At 40.4% G+C, this 21,842-nt stretch overlaps 1 protein-coding gene across 2 annotated transcripts in view; it reads left to right on the top strand.

The window, feature by feature from the left end:
* EDIL3 (EGF like repeats and discoidin domains 3) overlaps positions 1-21,842 on the top strand; it is a 247,748-nt gene that overhangs the window by 168,044 nt on the left and 57,862 nt on the right. For both annotated transcript variants that reach the window (XM_051643225.1, XM_051643224.1), the window contains one exon: positions 15,161-15,342. In XM_051643225.1, the coding sequence (XP_051499185.1) occupies positions 15,161-15,342 (182 nt within the window). The remainder of the gene's footprint in view (positions 1-15,160; positions 15,343-21,842) is intronic.

The following is a 21,842-nucleotide window of genomic DNA, read 5'->3' as shown; positions in this document are numbered from 1 at the left end:
AGTAAAGTCACTGAACAGTGTTGGCCCTGTATTGACCTGTGGTGTACATCTCCAGTGACTTTAGATGTAATACAGAGTGAGAAATCGCTTGGTATTTCTATGGCAAATAGCTCTCTGAGGTTTGATGTGGGTATTTCAGCTTGAGTCACTTGTCAATTCCAGTTCCAAAGTCACATCAAACTTCTTGTAAACCTTCTTTTTCAACAGTCTGTAAAGTTTTCTTGTCGCTGTTAGGCCTATGTCTTCCTTGGCATTTGGTTTTCAAAGACTTTTCTCCATGAAGCCCATGTATTTTAAGTGTTTTTTGAACTAGTCTGATTAATTTCCCTTAATTTTAGCCTCCTAAACCTAGACAGAAACAGAAAAAATAATTATATATGTCTTAAACACTTTCTTAATAGATAATGGAGTAATGAAAAGCATGCTTTAGAGCTGCCCATTTTTTTCCCACAGACAGAAAGACCCTAAGTAGCTACATCAGGGTAGACATGAAACTCTTAAGTGGCTGAAGTTTGGTCACATTAATTGCATCCCTTATATTTGCTTTGTTTGGTTAGCTATTTTTAGATATAAACACTTTGTAATAATGTCTTCTTTATGATGAAAGACAATGTTAATAAGAATAAATAAAGGGATAGAAAAAATAAAATTAGGTATACAGATTTGATTTATGTTAAAATACACCATGGATTCACAAATACTACTTTTAATTTTACTACACTGCTATAGTAATGAAACTCTTCTTTTATTGTGTATCTATAAAGATAACTTTTTGAATCATAGAATCATAGAATAGTTTGGGTTTTAAGGGACCTTAAGGATCATCTAGTCCTATCCCCCCTTCATGGGCAGGGGCTACCTCCCAGTAGACCAGGTTGCTCCAAGCCCCATCCAGTCTCGCCTTGAGCACTTCCGGGGGGGGGCATTCTAGATTTTTTCCACCCTAATTAAAATCTATGATCTTTAAATTAATTCTGTACTTTCAACAGGACTTCAAGCCCTGATTCTTAAAGCTGTTTTACATTAACATAAGGTTATACCCATATCACATGGCTTCCAGGAACAAGACCTAAATGGCAATATCTGACTTTCCAGTTATTAAAAAGTGATAGATGTTATAGAAGATGGAAACAGCTTAGACACCGTAGGAACTGCTGTTTCTATGAAGTCAGATTGAAGTAACAGTCCTTTGCATGCAGTTTGTGTTTGGTAATGTGGATGCAGCTCATATCTAGCATGTCGCTTTAGCACTATATTGTAAGTTATTGTTGTCTTTTTCCTTCTTTCTGAAGAACATGTATCCCATTGTGCTGTAGAATTTGTGCTAGTGCCACTAGTAGTTTTTAAACCATTTCCATTAATTCATCTTGTAAAGAGTAACATTGACATTTCTAGGAACAGTTGCTGTTCTTATCAGCATAGTTGAGGCGAGGGGGAACAACAAACCCAAAAACACATTAAAGCAACAACACCAAACCACAAAGACAAAGAATGTCTCTTGGCAGCAACATTATGTTTGCCACTAGAAAAACCCACACTCTTCTCCTGACAAATTAGCATTCTTATTGTCAGGCTGGCTTACAGGAATGTTAATTACACTGATGTAATCCCACTGATACCCATTGCATGCCTTTAGTATAGCTGTATCTTTCCTTTCCAGTTTCAGATTTGTTTTGTTCTTTTTCAAAGTTGCATTTTGGAACAGGCAGATTTTTATAAGAGCAGTCATTAAGCAAATAGATACATATATCATCAGCTGCCTTCAAATTGGCCGTAGCTAGTTAGCACTTAAAAAAAAGTATCAGCATCTGGTTTCTTTAACTAATTCAGAGAATCAGACAGAGCTTCGAAACAGTCAGCTGGTCAGAATCCAGGTATTTCACCTCTCTTGATAGCATTTAACAAAAGTTATAAAGGAAATCAGTGAGATTTCCTGTTCAATTAGCACCTCTAAAATTAGCATTCCCACCAGCTGGTATGACTGCACATTTGCATTAGCAGGTCAGTCCAGTTGAGAGGAAGAATATGAGCTTTCCAAGTGGTGAACCCCATTTTGTAGCACTGTTATGAACGAATATTCTTTAGCTTGCACTTCATTTTCCTGGGAGTGTTGACAGTTCCTGTAAATTGTAATGTTATCAATTTAAGATGTATTTGTCCACTGTATTTAAAAATTGCTAATTTTCCTAGTACGAATGTTGCCCTGTGACAGAAGAAAACCCATGTCCTTTGGAATGAAGTTAAAGAGAAGAGAGGATACACTACAATAATAGGCATTGCCAATTTGCAAGGGGTTTTTTTTTGTGTTACATACTCTGTAGAGAAAAGAAGCACAACAAAACCAACAACCAAACTGCATGTCAGTAAAGACAGATGTAAATATAAAAGTAATTCTGAAAGAAGCTGTCTATAACTATCCTGAAATCAGGCTGAACTTCCTCAGTACACTGTGTCTCATTACCAGATTTCCTAACATAGCTGGAAAGCTGCTGAGTTTTCTTCTATTCTTCAAAGAAATATTTCTATCAATACTCGAGGAGAGGAGAAGTGCACAGATTGCACAGGGTTCAGCAGCAGCAAATAAAAAAGATTGGTTTTAAATCCTCTTGAGTTTCTAATTGCATTTTTAAATGCCTGTTATGCTTAAATTGTTAATTGGCTGTACTCTGTGCCACAGCCATTTACAGTGGCTAGAAGTAAAGGAGGTAATTAATAGATTCACAGCTGCACAGATCTCCACTCACAGCTGCCCAAGTCCAGATCAACCAAAAAGTGTTGAAATTGCTACATAGAACTTGGAATCACATATCTTTTCATGTCATTACAAACTAAGATAATAATAAATTATTGTTATGTGGCAGTTAGAGGCTACAGTTTCTGTGTCTGTCATTCCTTACATGTGTAAGTATGACCACACAGCAATTATTTTACAGTGCAACTTCAAAGCTCCTATGAGTTTAACTTCTGTATTATGGATGCAGGTTCATTCTTGGGAGAGGTTTTTTTAGTGTTACTCCATTATTTCTGTTTTATTCAGATTAATTTTAGTAGTGTTGTGAGTTATGTAAAACTGTTTAATGTCAGTACCCAACCATGGTAGAAATATTATTTTTCACAGGGCCAACTTGAAAGGTAAAAATAATTTTTCACATAAAGATTAATGTATTTCTATATGAGAGCTCAGCGGAGGAGTTAGAGAAATTAAACTCCTTTCTGCAATATAATGTTTTTTTAAAAAAAGTTCGTAACTGCTGGTCAAAAGAAAAATTAAATAAAAGTAATGTGTACCACTGAATTGTTGAATGCTATAACTTGAATCGTGGTATAAACACAGGGGAAGCATTTTCATTTTAGTATTCAGACAGTGATACTTGTCCTTTCTGAAATCATCATGGAATGATAGTCGTTTTCTGCTGTGGTTGCAATCGGCCATGTGATGCATCATGGCCAGGGCTCAGCTGATCATTTTTCTGGGCTCTAAACTCTCTCCTGGATTTTGGGTTGTGCCTCCAGGTAGTCCAATATCCCATACGACAAGGACAGCTGCGCTCCTTCACACTTTGTCCTACACAGTGTGGTTGGGGTAAATTGTGATTTGGTATCCCCAGGGAGAAAAGAGAATACGAGAAGAGACAAATACACTAAAGGCTATTTTAAGAAAGCAACACTGTTGTCCATGCTAAAGGAACCAGGACAAGAAATGATAAGTAGAATAAACGAGATTCAAGTTGGACCACAATCAAACACCAAATGGGATTATTGAATGGTCACTACAGGAGCTTTCAACAAAAGGCATTCAGCAAACATTTGTCAGGAACGGTGTGTGTAATGTAGTTGACATGTCTTGAGATAGAAACTTTTCCAGATCATTTCAAGCCATGGTTTTCTTTGATAGGAAACAAAAACCAGTGCATCTTCTTTCTGGAAGTCCTCTTTTCAGGCCAGTTCCATTAAAAACATTTTGAGCATGCACAGACATGTTGTCAATAACCATGATGTCATTTAGTTCAACACAAAATGTAGCCACAATAATCACTTCATGGAGCAATATGAAATAAGTTATTTTTCTGATTACAACTTACAGAAATTTTAGATGCACCTATCTTTTTAAGAAAAGAATAGAATCATAGGATCATTAAGGTTGGAAGGGACCTTAAAAATCATCAAGTTCCAATCCCCTGCAATGAGTAAGGAACCCTACCACTAAACCTCGTCCAACCTGGCCTTAAAAGCCTCCAGGGATGGGGCATCAACAACCTCCCTGTGCAACCCATTCCAGTTCCTCACCACCCTTACAGTGAAGAACTTCCTTCTAATACCTAACCCGAATCTCCCTTCTCTCAGTTTAAAACCATTACCCCTTGTCCTGTCACTATCTTCTCTGATGGAAACCCCCTCCCCATCTTTCCTGTAGTCCCTTCAAGTACTGGAAGGTGCTATAAGGTCTCCCTGAAACCTTCTCTTCTCTAGGCTGAACAGCACCAACTCTTTCAGCCTGTCTTCACAGCAGAGCTGCTCCAGGCCTTTGATCATCTTGGTGGCCCTTCTCTGGAACCTCTCCAACAGGTCCATGTCTTTCTTGTGCTGAGGCCCCCAGAACTGTACACAGTATTCCAGATGGGGTCTGACCAGAGCAAAGTAGAGGGGCAGAATCACCTCCCTGGCCCTGCTGGCCACACTTCTTTTGATACAGCCCAGGACAAAACAGGCTCTCTGGACTCCAGCACACACTGGTGGCTCATGTTGAGCTTCTCATCTCCTCCCACCCCCAAGTCCTTCTCAGGTCTCCTCTCCAGCCATTCTCCCCCCAGCCTGTATTTGTGCCTGGGGTTGTGCTGACCCAGGTGCAGGACGTTGCACTTGGCCTTGTTGGACTTAATGAGGTTGGCACTGGCCCACCTCTCCAGCCTCTGGATGATGTCCCTTGCCTCTTGGGTGTCAACCACACCACACACCTTGGTATCATCAGCAAACTTGCTGAGGAGACACTCAATCCCACTGTCCATGTCTCCAACAAAGATGTTGAACAGCACTGGTCCCAATACTGACTCCTGAGGGACACCACTTGTCACCTGCCTCCATTTGGACATTGAGCCATTGACCACAACTCTCTGGGTGTGCCCATCCAGCCAACCTCTCATCCACCAAGTGGTCCATCTGTGAAATCCATGCCTTGTCAGTTTGGAGACCAGGATGTCATGTGGGACACTGTAAAATGCCTTGCACAAATCCAGGTAGATGACGCCAGTTGCTCTGCCACCATCCACCATCTCTGTGGCCTTGTTGTAGAAGGCCACCAGATTGGTCAAGCATGACTTGCCCTTAGTGAAGCCCTGTTGGCTGTCATCAGTCACCTCTTTATTTTCCATGTGCCTTAGCAGACTTTCCAGGAGGATCTGCTCCATGACCTTGCCAGGCACAGACAGGAGACTGACTGGCCTGTAGTTCCCTGGGTCTTCCTTTTTCCCCTTCTTAAAAATAGAGGCTATGTTCCTTTTTTTCCAATCAGCAGGAACCTCATCAGACCGCCATGACCTCTCAAATATGATGGACAGAGGCTTAGCAATTTCATCTGCCAGCTCCCTCAGGACCCACGGGTGAACCCCATCAGGTCCCATAGATTTATGCACCTTCAGGTTCTTTAGATGGTCACGAACCTGCTCTTTCCTACGGTGGGGGATAATTCACTCTCCCAGTCCCTGCTTTCAGCTGCTGTGGCCTTTGTGTTGAGGCTTGAGCACTTGCCAGAAAAGACTGAAGCAAGTAAGTCATTGAGAACCTCAGCCTTCTCAATATCCTGTGTTGCTATCTCACCTGTTTCCTTCAGGAGAGGGCCTACACTCTCCTTGGATGTCCTTTTCTCTCCAACATACCTATAGAAGTTTTTCTTACTGTTTTTAACATCCCTGGTGAGATTTAATTCTAGCAGGGATTTGGCTCTCCTCACCTGATCCCTAGCTGCCCAGACAGCCTCTCTGTAATCTTCCCAGGATACTTGCTCTAGCTTCCTCCCCCTGTATGCTTCCTTCTCCAGTTCGAGCTTTTCTAGGAGCTACTTACTCATTCGTGCCGGCCTCCTGGAGTTTCTACCTGACTTCCTCTTAGTTGAGATGTAACGCTCTTCGGCCTGAAGAAGGTGATCCTTACATATCAACCATGCTTTGTCTGATCACAGTGCAACAGTCTTGCCTTTTTCAATGATCTTAAGTGAATGCTTAATGAATAAGCATAAGGAAAGGGATACATGCTAAGTGATGGTTCTCCCATTGTATTTTCCCAGCTTCCAGCAATCTTCAGTTCAGAGAGTTTCTAATCAGAAATTGTATCCTCCTTTAATTTATTCCTGTTTGATGTGACCCTTCTTGAACTGTGATGTATGTTACAGTTTCCCAGAGGTTAGTCCCTGTGCTCTTCTGTGGGGAATTTACAATCCTTTGCATCCTATTCAAAAGAGCAGAATGGAGAAACTGCCAACAAATTAGTCCTGAGTAACAACCCTCCATTTCAGACACGGCACTTTATAAAAAAGACCTACTCTGCTTTCAGTGTCTGAGCAGTCAATTCTGTATTCTGCTGTGCTATGCTTGATGTATAAGATTTTGCAGACTTGCTTAGTGTAGAAGATCCCTCTGGATGACCATCAGAGGAATGTGAATCCCATTGTGGAGAATACAGGTCAGTACATGCTTGTAATCAGAGAGCTGAAGTCTCTCTGTGAAAGAACAAGAAATTGAAGGCTGAAGCCTAAACTACATGGTGGGGAGCTTACGCATGTATCAGCATTAATTCCTGCAATATCAGAGGTCATCTGTAATTTCATTGTGCAATGATGAAGTTGGCAACTGGGGACCATCGTGTCACTAAAAGCCTGAGGGGTTCCACTGACACTTCTAGCAGGAAGAGAAGCTGTGTCTTCCAGCCACCTCTCTGCCAAAGCACTTTATGCAATATTTATAAATGAAAGGGGATTTTATCATAATCATGTCAAAGTTGTGAAAAAACAAGCCCTACAGGAACAGGGTTTCATACTTTTCATACAGGTGGGCACTTCAACAGCAGACTGCTAAATGATTGTCCATATCCATCTGACCAGCTCCTGTAAAAAAATAAATCACTGTTGTCTGAAGAGAGCTATCATTGACAGAACTACCTGGGCAAGGGTGTGTGGGTGGCAGGAAGAACAAAAGGAAGAAATAGGAGACTGAAGCCTATATTTCATGATGTGGAGCTTATGCATGTGTTGGCATTAATTACTGCAATATCAGAGGTCATCTGTAATCCCATTGTCAGGGTTTGTGTTCAGCACAATTACCATGCTATGCTGTGCACAGCCAGAGTAATCTCATTCCAGAAAATGAGGTGCTTGGAGAATGACAGGATTGCAGATGTCTAAAGGAGATTTGTTTTCTGCATGCCTTCAATTTTGCATCTGTTTGTTTTGATGACGTTAGCTAGAGACAAACCAACAGAGGAAATGATAGCTGTATATTCATGCTGCAAAATCAGGCATGTTTCATCATCAATAACAAAAACCTTTTTCCTCTGTTTGCAGAAGCATAATCCTCACAGTTTCAAGCAATTTTCAAACCATTTGGAGGTTTTGTTTAATTTGTGGACTGACACAGATGTTGAAGTCCAAATTAAATATACTCAGGTAACATGTACATGCAGTGCTTTCTGCTAATTAACTTATACTGTATTCTTTATCTTAAAATGATTTGTCCTTTCCTTTTTAGAGGGGGAATCAGTGACATATTTCCCTGTTCTAATTTACTTCTAAAGAGCTATCTATGTAAAACACAGTAAGCTAGCAGTCATCTTCTCTTTCCTTTTGCAGAAAAAAATTGTATTCAGCTGGAGGGATTTATTATAGTAAGAGATAAGGGTGGAAACACAGAACTCACCTGTTGTCTGAGGAGCTATTTAATCCCTATATATGTGGTCTACAAGTGAAATCTGGACTAGTGATCATTTGCTTAGTGGTGCAAAATGGTACATAGCATTTCACATCTCATTAAGTCTGATACTGTGAAAGAAGGCTTTACGGCAGTTTTACAACCATGTTATCTTCACATGAGTTGTTGGAGAATCTTAAAAAACTAAAAAGAAATAAATTAATCCTTCACTTTTCCTGTGTTATTGACTTTTCCCATCCACCACTGGATCCATTTCCAATCATGTAGCTTATTGGTAGACCTTTGCATTCTGTCATCTTCATGGGCATTGTATTTGATGAGAACAAGAAAAGTGTCAATAAGTTTTATTTAGTGCATACCAATGGTCACTGTAGGCTGAAAAGCAATATTCCTTGAGTTAGTATTTTGCTGTTTAATGACACTAAAATAACAGCACTAGATGACAAAACCTTCCTTGTGAATCTGTATCATGAACCTGTCAAGCAGCTTTTAATTGCGAGTTTGTTTGTTTGTTTACTTTCTTACATCGGGCTGATTGTCATACCCAAGTGTGTCAGCATTAACTGATAAAAATAGTTTCCTATTTAATGACTGACATTGACCAGACTGAATTATACAGTCCTTGTAGTGATACTGTTACTCCCTTGGAGACTGCAGTTTCCCAAGCTGTCATGATTTTTGTTAAATGAACTGTGGATTTAATAGAAGCAGGTGTATGACAACAAGTATAATAAGCTTGTACTTGTTCTGCAAAATAATATATCTCAGTTTTATTTAAAAGACAAACAATCTCCAAAAGCTGCATTTTCTTGTTTCCTTAATTTTTAGTAGTCAATGGCACATCACAGCCCTTTAGCACTGAAAGAAATAATTGATATCCTAACTGTAAAGAAAGCATTTGTGGCCAAGAAAGTAATACATTTTGTGACCTTCTGTAATGGGGTTCCAGAGTTGGTGGACAAGGGAAGAGCAACTGTTGTCATCTATCTAGACTTGGGAAAAGCATTTGACGCTGTTCTGCACAACATCCTTGTATCGAAATTGGAGGGACATTGGCTTGATGGATGGACCACTTGGTGGATGAGGAGTTGCCTGGGTTGACATTCTCAGAGAGTTATGGTCAACAGGTCAGTGTCCAAATGGAGACCAGTGACAAGTGGTGTTCCTCAGGAGTCAGTACTGGGACCGGTGCTGTTCAGCATCTTTGTTGGTGACATGGTGTAAGAGTCGATCAAAAGATCGGTATTGTCTCAACATTGTCATCAGTGACTAGACCCCAAAATCTGGACTAACATCTCAACATGAGTTTGCAGTGGCTTGCTGAACTGACTTGCAGATGCAGAAACCATGGAGAATGGACTGAGGTATGAACAGTGCTAGTACCTGGTACAGGTCTGTTCTACTGGAGCAGCAAATGGAAGAACTGCTGTCGAGGAAGATGGATCACGCTTGCTGTACTAACATCAGTGAAGCCTCAGTTGAACTTTCCTCATTATAATGTTATTATAATACAAAAACACAGCTCCTGGTAAGAAGCTACACGCCTCCGAAGCTGGCCATGCCTCAGACACTCCTCTCTGGGTATGCGTGGAAGCCTCACTACAGACAGGTGGAGATTGGCACATCTCCACGGGACAGAGGTGGAGAGGGGGTGGGTCCAAGGAGGAGGAAGGTGTGCTACCCAGGATAAAATATGGTTCCTTAGCAACTGAACTTTGAAGATCTTCCCCACTGAGAGATCACGATGATTGAGGAAGAAGCAGCAGAGCTCCTTCTGGATTTGGGACCATAGGGATGCCTTTGGACCTGTGGTGGTAGCTGTTGTTTTTTTTCCCCCCCTTTTTACCTCATCTTTCCTATTTTTCTTCCTTTTTATCACATGTCACTTTATGGGCAAGACCAATAAAGTAATTTTGTGTTGATAACTTAACTCTCTGTGCTTGTTGCCATTCATTTTTACACTCCAGGATCACAGCTGAAACGAACCATCACACATCCACCGAAGAGTGGACTGTGACACATGGACAGTGGGAGCAAATGAACCCTCAGCATGTTTGGTGATGACATCAAGCTATGTGGTGTGCTTGACACACTGGAGGGAAGGGGTGCTATTCAGAGGGACCCTGACAGGCTTCAAGTGCAGACCTATGCAAACCTCATGAAGTTCAACAGGACTAAGTGCAAGGTCCTGCACCTGGGTCAGGGAAGACCCAAGCACAAATCCAGGCTGGGTGGAGAATGGATGGAGAACAGCCCTGATAAGAAGGACTTGAGAGTGTTGGTTGATGAGAAGCTCAACATGGGCCAGCAATGTGAACTGCCACCCCAGAAAGCCAACTGTGTCCTGGGCTGCATCAAAAGAAGCATGGCCGGCAGGTCGAGAGATGATTTCCCCCTCTACTCTTCTCTCATAAGATCCCACCTGCAGTGCTGAGTCCAATCCTGGAGCCCCCAGCACAAGAAGGGTGTGGAGCTGTTGGAGGGAGTCCAGACAAGACCGCAAAGATGATCAGAGGGCTGAAGCACCTCTGCTCTGCAGACAGGCTGAGAGAGTTGAGGCTGTTCAGCCTGGAGAAGAGAAAGCTCTGTGTAGACCTTAGAGCACCTTCAGTATCTGAAGGAGCTACATAAAAGCTGGGGAGGGGCTTTGGACAAGGGCAGGGAAGGATGGGACATGGGTAATGGCTTCACACTGGAAGAGGGAAGATTTAAGTTAGACATCAGGAAGAAATTCTTCACTATAAGGGTGGTGAGACACTGGCCCAGGTTGCCTAGTAGAGCTGTGGCTGCCCCATCCCTGGGAGTGTTCAAGGCCAGGCTGGATGGGACTTGGACCAACCTGGTCTACTGGGAGGTGTCCCTTCCCATGCAGGGGGGGCTGGAACTAGATGCTCTTTCAAGTTCTTTCCAGCCCAAACTATTCAGTGATTCTATGATTCTATCATTTATGTTTCAAACTAAATTTCTTATGCAGAAGCTAGTCTGTAGCCCATCCTTTACTGATATCACATGTCTGATGAAACCAGAGATAGGTTAATCAGCTGAGACTTTTCAAGCAAAGTAAATTTCTAAGGAATTTCAAGAGAAGTAGCCCCCTCAGAGCTTTTCTAAGGACATGGCATGACTCACAAATCTTTTGGAGTATTTGGAATAAATGAATGAGCATATGACTAAGGGAAGTTCATTTGTTGTGCAGTGTTTGACTGTCCCAAAATTTAATCAGATATTTCCTTTCAACTGAAAATAAATTCAAAGATTTTCTTGTGGAATGATGTCTGATTAAAAATAAAGAACGAAAGAGTGAGTAAACAGGCAGTGGTAGGAGATTACTCACAGAGTCCTAGCAAAATCTCTGCTGAAGTCCTGGCTGTTCAATAAAGAAGAAAGAAAGCAAAATGTTTGGATAATCTAAGAAGTGTACTGAGCTTTGTTAAAATGGACTGAAGAGTTTAAATGGAAAGCTCCATGGTGGAGAAGGACCTGGGGATGCTGGTTGACAGCCAACTTAGCATGAACCAGCAGTGTACCCAGGTGGCCAAGAAGGCCAGTGGCATTCTGGCCTGCATCAGGAATGGTGTGGTCAGCAGGAGTAAGGAAGTGATTGTCCCCCTGTACTGGGCACTGATGACGCCACACCTCAAGTACTGTGTCCAGTTCTGGGCCCCTCACTACAGGAAGGATGTTGAGTTGCTGGAACATGTCCAGAGGAGAGCTACCAAGTTGGTGAAAGGTCTGGAGAATAAGTCATATGAGGAGAGGCTGAGGGAACTGGGATTATTTAGTTTGAAGAAGAGGAGGCTGAGGGGAGACCTCATTGCACTCTATGACTGCCTGAGAGGGCATTGTAGGGAGTTGGGATCTGGCCTCTTCTTTCAAGTGATTCATGACAGGATGAGAGGAAATGGCTTGAAGCTGTGCCAGGGGAGGTTTAGACTGGATATTAGAAATAATTTATTTACAGAAAGAGTGGTTGGACAGTGGAACAGGCTGCCCAGGGAGGCGGTGGAGTCACCATCCCTGGAAATGTTTAAATGAAATGTAGATATAGTGCTTAGTGACATGATTTAAGCACTGAACAGGTAAATTAGGTTATGGTAGGGTGATACAGGTTATGATTGGACTTGATGATCTTCAAGGTTCCTTCCAACCAGGATGATTCTATGATAAATGTATCTTGAAATACAGATTGATTATGAAACTAGAGATTGCATTCAATGTGGTCAAGTTCAAGGTGAGACTACTCAAGTAAAATCTAGCCCTCATGATGCACGTGAAGGTATCTCAGGAAGTGATAGCCTTGGGTGGGCTTCCTCAAGGCCCGTCTGCCAAGAAATCGGCATAAGAAATTTCTCAGTTCATCAGCACTGCTATGGTCAGAGTAGGATTCATTGCAAGTTCTCCACATCACCTCATGAGTGTGAGCTCATGTCCTTCAGGGAGATGAAAAAAAGTGGTGGTGTGTATGTATATATTACACCTTAATACTAATATTGTTTAGAAATTATTATCCAGTCTCCGGTTTGTTATGTTTTAACTGAACACCAAAGTAGAAAGTATCTCAAATGTGATAGTTTTAATTTTAGGAGTGGTAAGTTTTGTGCTTAACTCAAATTGAAAAACTGACAAACGTGACAAACCAAGACTGGAACTGCAATTAAAATAAGAAGCTTGTACAATTAAGTACCTGTTCCCTGAAGGTAGGGATTTGCTTTGGATTTCAGGAATAATCCTCCTAAAGCTAAGGAAGGTAAACACTTCTGAACATATATGGTCATATCTGACAAAGTAGAGTTAAGTCCTGTACTTGGTAATTTAACTGCCTTCAATTTAGAAAGAAAAATTCACCTTTCTTTTGTAAGGAATTCACACATATTGCAAATACCGTTTAATGCATCTCAAGCATGAGAACTAACATACCTTCAAATAAAAAAAACCTTCCACAAAGTTCTGCATCTTAAACAGAGGCTGCTAAGAAGAAGAAAAAAGAGGACATTGACATATCTTGCAAATCTGTCAAAGCTGGGTTGTCTATAGGAGATCAAGCGTCTTGGTGTCAAATACATGTTCTTTTGAAAATTATCTGCTAAAGCCAAATACCATTATTCTGGACCCCACTCAAAACTGGCCCTGATACATGCTGGGGTCATATACTCAAGGAAACATTTTTCCAAGTAGGGCACTAAGTAACTCTATCAGGGCAGGCAAGTGTCCTTATCACAGTGCTCCTCACTGTTAAAGGAGAGTATAGATACAGAGTATAGCTTACACATTCTGTATTAAAACACCTGCCATGCCTTCAGTTTCAGCTCCTCTTGGAAACCTCTATTCCATTTTTCTCACATCTCTATTTTTAAATAGTTATCAATCACCAGCTGATAGGGGTGGTTAATGTCATGGTAAGTTCAAATCAGTCTTGTGTGTACGTGTGTTTGTGTGTTACACATACACACAATTGTGTGTACTTTCTTTCCTGTTGTGAAATGACGAAGATATTTCAGTAAGTAAAGATATGAAACTTCTGAGAATAAGCATTTTTTATAGGAAAGTAGAGTAGCTAATTTGCAAGCAGTTGTGGCGGTTTATACACCAAAGGAAATAATTTGGGTTAGATTAAAATATTTCAGAAACAGAGCTAGTATTTGAATAGGTCTTTCAATTTTTATGTATCACATGATAACACAAGGAAAAATGTAATTTTTCCAAAATATGTGGGAATTTTTAATACGTCCTATATTGTGTCTGCCTATGCTGCTGACAAATAATTAGTTTTCTTCTGGCAGTACTATGTAGGAGAAAGGTGAGGGTTTTTCTATGTTGTGCAGCGTGAACAGAATTAACAGTCAAGTGCTGAATGCACCACGTTTATTGCTGGGTGAGACATGATACAAAAAAGTAGAACTAGGACTTTAGATTCTAGCCAAGCTTCATGGACTGTTAAAAATGTGGATGAGATCATCGTATAGTGCAAGTCAGTCATTAATTTCAGTGGGGCCATGTTTCATTTAAATGTATCCTGGATGTAAACTAGTTTTTTTGAATTTAAGAAGTAACACATTCAGATCCTCACCTGTGTGGAGGTTTTAGGTTTTTTTTTTCTCATAGCACAAGCATGGCCTTATCCATGGCCCTTGCTCCACAATCAGTTTAAAACTGTGATTTAGTTTGTGTTGATCTCCTTTAGCAGCCACGCACAGCGCCTAGGGATTGAATTGCCAGTAACTTTCAGCACTGTTTCCCTGCCGCAGCTTCTGCTGAAAGCAGCAAATTACACTGGTCACTTTTTCTTCTCTGTACCTTTAAATTAAAGAATTAAATTATTTGTTACTTTTTGCCCATATGGTGTTAGGATTTCATAGCAGTAGCATTTCAGAGTTCCTTCTCAGGTACTGCTTAATATAAAGGACTGCCAGGCTTCTGAGAAGACCTAAAGTGTAAGTAAACATCTGCTTATTCCTGTTGTGATCAAAATTGCTGAAGTGCAGTTGACTCACAAAGCACAACTTCTCTGGGGCAACTGAGCAAGATTGCCTGCTAGAGTAGTTCCTGCAATTAACCTTATCTTTGTACTCTGCATCAGAATAGACTTGGGGGAAAAAAAAAAAATAAATCTTATTTACTTGGAAGTGGTTGGGGGTATTTGAATAGTAGAAATAAATTAATTATGGTTACCACACCTAAAATTATGAACATTTGAACATAACAGTTAAATCCCTATTTTGTGGTTTGCTGAATAAATGCATAAGAACTGTAACTTTGATGTAACTGACCAATATAATGTGTCTAGTTTTGTATTGCAAAAGATAATTGCAATAACAATATTTGTCATATGGGGCAAATGCTAACCTCTATGGCAAGAGCAGCATATGGAACTTCATAGTAATTACAGAATCTAAAATTTGCTTTTAGCAATTATTTTGATATTTGAATCTCTGGATCATTTTCTTTCATTGTACCTGTAAAACCCAAACCCATTACTCTTCATATGGAATAAACTAAAAGAAGTTGAAAGCTTAATCTAATTCATTAATTTTGCAATGGGAAAATATATTTACAATTAGTATTTTTGTACTGGTTTGGGGTTTCTTTTCCATTTCTGCAAAAATAACACACTACTCAAGTGCTTTAAATTAACGTAGTTAACATTTAGGATCTGTTTGTATGCTATTTCTAATAACAGTCACTTGGGACCCAGAAGAGTTGGTCATTTTAGTTGCATTAATTTCTTTTCTTGTTTCCATTTGTAGGATGCTCTGGCCCACTAGGGATAGAAGGAGGAATTGTGTCAAACCAACAAATTACTGCGTCATCCACTCATCGAGCTCTTTTTGGACTCCAGAAATGGTATCCATACTATGCACGACTTAATAAGAAGGGTCTTGTGAATGCTTGGACTGCTGCAGAAAATGACAGATGGCCATGGATTCAGGTAACAGATGGAGTTGAGGAAGAAAAAAATCTTCTTGATTCAATTGCCAGAGTCACTTAAGAAACTGATGGAGACAAGTAGTAAACTAACAGCTAGACTCTTCTTCACTTTCAGAAATGTAGCTCAGACTAAAAAGGATTATCCAGTTGCAAAACAGTAATAATCTTGGCTTTACAAATGCAGAGATCTTTTTATTCAAAAATTTTTTGCATGTGTTCCATTGTGTCTCTAAACCATGGAAGCAAATTTATAAAGACTATTTTCAAGGAAGCTATTTTCCACATATGTCACATTTGCTCATTAAGTCCTTAGTAGCATTTCACAGCAGTATCTCAAGGTGAAGGTACTTCGATGAATGCAGCCTTCCTTGAGCATCATTCTAGAGTGCGTTAAAGGGGTTTTGGCAGTTCAAGAGCCTTCAGGAATAGTTTGTCCTCTCTGCTGAGCTGCTCTAGGCACGCAGGTTAAGCATTGTGTGCATCATGCTGGAAGTAACAAGAACTGTTTTAATTAACATCTAAATAGCTGCTAGTTCAACCACATCTGTGGGGCTGAAATTTTTTTTCATTTCCACTCAAGGGTGTTATTGCCAGAAAGATTTCAAAGACAGTGACCTCTTTGTGAACAGGATTTCTCTGCACCCAGCAAATTTCTTCAGTAAAAGTCATGAAGCAGTGCATATGAAGTCCTGTGGCTGTATTTTGATGAAGATAATAATTATCTAATGATTGCTGTAGCTCTTTACATTTATGGTGGTTTCTTTTCATGATATGAGAATTGGGCTAAGCTTTGGCATTTTCAGCTGTTAGTTAATAGGGGTGTTGTCTAGGTATTTACGGGAAAGCCTTTTGTACTTATCAGTATAGGCAATATGTGAAGAGGGTGCTTCCCTCCCAGTGAACCCACCACAGGAACAGCAAAAGATGGTACCTGAGCATCTTGTCTACCAGCATGAACTTGAACTGTCCGTATGTTGTCCCTTAGGTTTGTCAGACACAGTCTTCATGAAGTCACTTCCATGTACATGGTATATTTTTTGTTCATATATTCAAGTTTTTGTACTGATTGCTGCTTGTGATTTTTTTGAGCAGTTCTGAGATGTTTGTGGAAAAAGTATTCAGGATTACCTGTTCATTTTCCTTGCCTAGAAAGGCAGCACAAAGCTCTACTTGATGAAGTTTTTGAAGCTGGTGTGGTGAGAGTGCTGGATATTGTTAGTTCTGAAAAATGAAGACATTGTTACTGTTGGTTTGTTATTCACTGCAGAATGAAAATGCAAATGCCCTTCAATGACTCTTAAGTCAGTCATCTTCCATAAAGACCATAAAGATTAGGAAATCTGTAAAATTTACACACTGAAAAAAAAGTGAAAGAATAGCAGAATTATTTTCACAGAAACAGAAAATAATATTAACTTTAATGAATAATGAAAAAGTCAATGTTACAGCAGCTTTTGGGCTACTTTAGAGTGTGGGCTTTATTAAATGAGCTAGAGAAAAAACTCAAAATCATTTCTCATTGGCCTCCTAAACATGACTTTCCTAGGAAATGAACTGGATGCAGATGGCTAATGGTCTATTGCTTTCATATTTGTACTTGACACAGCCACCACTCACTATAGAGACAGTGGTCCGGCAGCTGTGCAGGTTTCCATTCAGCCCAAAATTCATAGAATCACAAACTCATAGAATGGTTTGGGTTGGATGGCGGCTTGAAAATAGTCTAGTTCCAGCCCTCCTGCCATGAGCAGAGGCACCTTTCACTACACCAGGTTGCTCCAAAACCCATCCAATCTGGTCTTCCATACTTTCAGGTATGGGGCAGCCATGGCTTCCCTGGGCAACTTGCTTCAGTGTCTCAGAACTCTCACAGGAATGAATACCTTCCCAATGTCTAACCTAATCTCCCTTCTTCCAGTTTGAAACCATTACCATTTGTCCTGTCACTCCATGCCCTTTTGAAGAGCCCTTCCCCAGCTTTCTTGGTATTGGAAGGTGCTCCAGGGTCTCCCCAGAGAGTCTTCTTTTCTCCAGGCTGAGCAGCCCAAACTCTCTCAGCTTGTCTCCATAGCAAAAGTGCTCCAGCCCTTTGATCATCTTTGTGGCCTCTTTTGTACTTGCTCCAGCAGCTCCATGCCCTTGCATTAGGGACTCCAGAACTGGACATAGTACTGCAGGTGAGGTCTCATGAGAGCTGAGTAAATTATGTCTTCCTTGGACTTTGTTCTCAAGGAGGTCTTCCCGTTGCTCTTACCTGGAAGGAAGGTTGGACCAAGAGTGAAAACGTGTATCAGGTTTAAACGATTTCTTCTTTTTGGAAGTTAATGACCTAATCTAGGTAGGGGTAATCCCAGGCATGTTATTCTGCAATTTTGACAGCCATAGGTGGCAGTACTTTCTAGAAGCTAATTAAGTGATATGATTAATGTATACTAAACACCTATCATTCCCCTATTTCTCTTTTAATTTTCCTTTAAAAGTGAACTTTGGACTATAATTTTCACAAAACTTGCCAAGCAGTTTATTTTTCTTTTTAGTTCAGAGTAAAAGTAAAAATATACTGTAAGTTAAAAACAAGTGTAAATCTTGAGAGATTTCTTTTTTTCCCTTTTCTGAATAATTTTTTTCCATAAAACACTTGTGAACAGAAAATCCAAATTTGTCAGGGTGATGATACCTGCAGAGAAAAAGTGCTTTTTAGTTTTCTGCAGAAACCCTTCTTGGATTTGGCAAGCATTCAGACCTCCACAAACTGACATTTTATGCACTGCATAGTAGTTCTTTACATCAGAGCACTGTCTTGTTCTTCAAGCATGAAATACAGTCTAGGAGACAGACACTGCCTGACCCTTATATGGGTGAACAATTTCTGTTCAGAGATGAGGAGAAGCTGATATCCCATATCTTATTTTTCAACAGATTCCATAATGGCCAGAGAGAGACTTCCTGAGCATTTGTAGAAGGTTACAAAAAGTCAGCTCACTCTGATTTGTGATACGTTTATGGCTACCTTCCTTTTGGTCTTGTGGGAGAAATGATCCCTTCAACAACAAACAGCCTATACTGTTCAGTTTTTACTTTCTTTACCATATCACCAGCTGCTTCCTGGATTGTAATTTGAGGGACTTTTTCCATGCTGGTCTGAGAGACAGAGCAGCTGGTCCAGAAGATGGCTCCTGAAATACAGTGTGAATGTTTGGCAGAGATGAATTAGAAGGTTACGAAGCCAGAAACTCCATATTTATGACATGTAGTTTATGATTTTGCACAGTGAACCTAAAGCAATAGCCTGTTACCATTTTACGGTTTCTAATGCTAGATAAATTCTTAAGCAAACTGTGTACAATGGGCAAAGTCCCCCAGAGCACAAGTACATCCAGGCCTTTAGCTATTTTTGCCTTGTTCCATCATTATCAGTTTTCTTTGTCATTTAATTTCTTTATTGATATGCAGCTTGGAAAATGAAAGGATTGAGTCCTTTGCTTATAACTCACTTGTAATGAGTGCAGAGTTTTTTTCTCTAATCTTTCAGCTGTCTGACACACATGAACTAATTAGTATGCAATTTCATTTTCCTGCATTCTCTCAATGAACTGAAAATTGAAATTGCCATTTTAAATTTGCACTCTCAGCATGTAATTAGTAATGGCACTACAATGCTTGTAATTGGCTTGTGATTTAAAGGGTCAGCGACTGTGGTTTTGAAAGCAAATTAAAGTCAGAGTAAGTCATATATCCCTTTTAGAGTTCTGCTGACCTCTGTTTCTCCTCATAGGTTGTCTGTGATAAAATAGCACCTGTGTATACTGTTTACAACTTCATTAGTGACACTAACTTTTGATGTTTCCAAACACAGTGAGAAAAAATCCCGCATTTTTATTTTTCATAAATTGTTCATGAGATATAACCAAAATGGTCACTTTGGCAGAAGGATGCTCACAAGGAAAGAGACACCAAGAAATCTGAATATTGTCCTGTAAGATAATAGTCTTGCTTTTTTAATCTTCTGACGTAGGCGTGGTCTTTTTGTTTTGCAAGTAATGCAAGTGCAATGGGTCCCCTAAGAGTATCAACCTCAGAAGTACATGACAGTCCTGGAAAAAAGTAAGAATGCAAGTATACGATAACAGGCATTAGATATAAGGCTAGACAGCAAAAATCTGGGTGTGCAGTGAAGCTTAGCAGAAAGCATTACACAGCAAATATTGGAGCAGTTGGCAAAGGTGGTGTTTCGAGTCAGGAGGGGTCAGGGAAAGTTTTGGTTACTTTTTTTTCTGGTCATGGCTGTCACCAGTTGTTTAAGGAAGGAGTGGAAAGGGTCAGTGCCTGCTGTTTTCCATGCAATGGCTGCTGTTGCATCATGACTGGGCTATTACATCTGAGAACAAGAGGTCCCTTAGCTTCTGCTGTTCCCTTGAGTGTGATTATGGAAAAGATCCATGTGAGCAGTGTGCCTGATGATGCAATAATTTGAGTGGAGTACAAGAAACTACCAACTCTTTTTAAACTGCTTTGTGGTCTTTTAGGCATTAAATTATTTACACAGTCAATATTAACCCATAACCACCAAGAGCAGATTTAGGCATGTTTGAAGGGTATTAAAAAAATCAACTAATTGCTGGGTATCTTACCACTGTGTGGGAACCATGATTGAACACCTGAACTGTTGCTGGAGACTGTATTCTATGTTATTAAATAGAAAACCAAAAAAGCTAGTTTGTTGCCCCTCATTAAAATACCAGCAACAATTTAATCAGAGACATTAGTACAGTTACCAATGGCCTTTTAAATAAAATATGGAAATATTTATTTTTATTATTATGTGAAGGAGGAGTTTTCATTTACAAAACAGCAGGACTGCTCAGTTTGGTTGCAAAATCAACAAAAAGGGAAATTAAGTTCAGTTTGAGTAGTTAACTTTCCCCCTAGTTTTTATTGCACATGAAAAAAAAAATATTATTTTGGGTTTTTTCCTCTTCAAATAATTCATCCCTTTTCAGCTCTATTTTATGTTTCTTTTTTTTGGGCGGAGTCAATATGTGAGTGTCAAATGTGATTCAGAAATGGAAAAGCTAAAGTTCTTATTTAGAATATATTAAAAGAGCATTTTAATTCTAGCATCTTCCTGATTTCTTCTGTACATGGCTCTTCTGAAACTATACATGAAATGTAGGTGAAACTCTATATTTTCAGGTATAATAGTTTTATAGAAACAGTGCCCAACTTCTAACCAGCTATTTGAATATATTAGTATTCTAGTCTAAATTAAAATATATATTGACTTTATTAACCTTTATCTTCTCAGTGCATCTGTTTTAAATAATACTTTTTTCTTCTTTAGAACTTTGCACAGTTCTATAAAAATAATCATTTTAGTTCTTGAATCTCTGAGTAAATAACCTTCCTTTACAGGCTCTTAATAAAACTGACCTGTGATGGAAAGAAATCCACCCCAGCAAATTCAGGATAAAATTTTCCCAGGCCCCTGTATAGTTTAGAATTTTAAGGTCTACCAAGTCCAACTAGAGCCACAGAAATTTAGTTCTTATAAGGCTTCTTCCCACAGCAGAAATCAGAGTGATTAATTATTGACCAATACATTTCGTATCCCATGAAATGCATGGAAATGTCCAGTGCCTGGGAGGGCGTGCGCAGTCATTGTGTTCCACTGGAAATAGTCGTGTTCATCCAGACAACATGGAGCACAGGAGTTGTTCTGGTTTGGTGGGTTTTTTGGTAGAGGGGGAGGGGTCCTAGGCGTGGCTCTGGTAAGAAGCTGAGAAGCTCCCCCTGCTCCAAACCCAGCCAAGGAGCCATCAGAGGGACTAGGATAGCTCCGTGTCTGTCATTAACATACAAAAGAAATAACAGCTGGAAAGAGGGAGCAGTTAAAGAAGAGCTGTACTGGAGAGTGAGAGTGGTGGTGGTGGTTGGTGAGGAAGAAGAGGAAGAAGGTGCCCAAGCAAAAGTTTCCCTGCAGCCCATGGCGAGATGTCAGCTGTCCCCCTGCACTCGTGGAGGAACGTGGTGGAACATTCCCTGAAGGCACCAGGAGGGGTGAACTTGGCCGGTAGACTTGGATTTTGTGGCCAGAGGATTTGCTGCCAGTGGACTCTGATTACACAGCTGTGGAAGACCCTGGAGCCAGGGGAGGTGCCTGTTCCCTGAGCAGCCCGTGACTCTGTGGGAAGCCCAGGCTGGAGCAGCTCCAGACCTGGTGGGAAGGACTCATGAAGGAGAGGTTCGTGGGGGACTCTCTCCCATGGGAGGGACCCTGTGGGGCAGCAGGGAAGGACTGTAAGGAGTCCTTCTTCCTGAGGAGGAAGAGCAGCAGGAACCACCAGCCTGTGAACTGACTCTAAACCCCATCCCCATCCCCTTGTGCCGCTGGGGGGAAGGAGGGAGAGAAACTGGGAACAAAGGGATTTGAGGCTGGGAAGAAGGGAGGGGTGGGGTAACATATGCAAGCCCTGCTCTTTGTGTTGTCTGTGTCCTGTGTGT

Source organism: Apus apus, chromosome Z, assembly GCF_020740795.1.
Source record: "Apus apus isolate bApuApu2 chromosome Z, bApuApu2.pri.cur, whole genome shotgun sequence".
In the NCBI taxonomy this organism is placed as follows: Eukaryota; Metazoa; Chordata; class Aves; order Apodiformes; family Apodidae; genus Apus; species Apus apus.
Note: the sequence above shows the minus strand (reverse complement) of the source record. Positions and strands in the feature narration are given on the sequence as shown.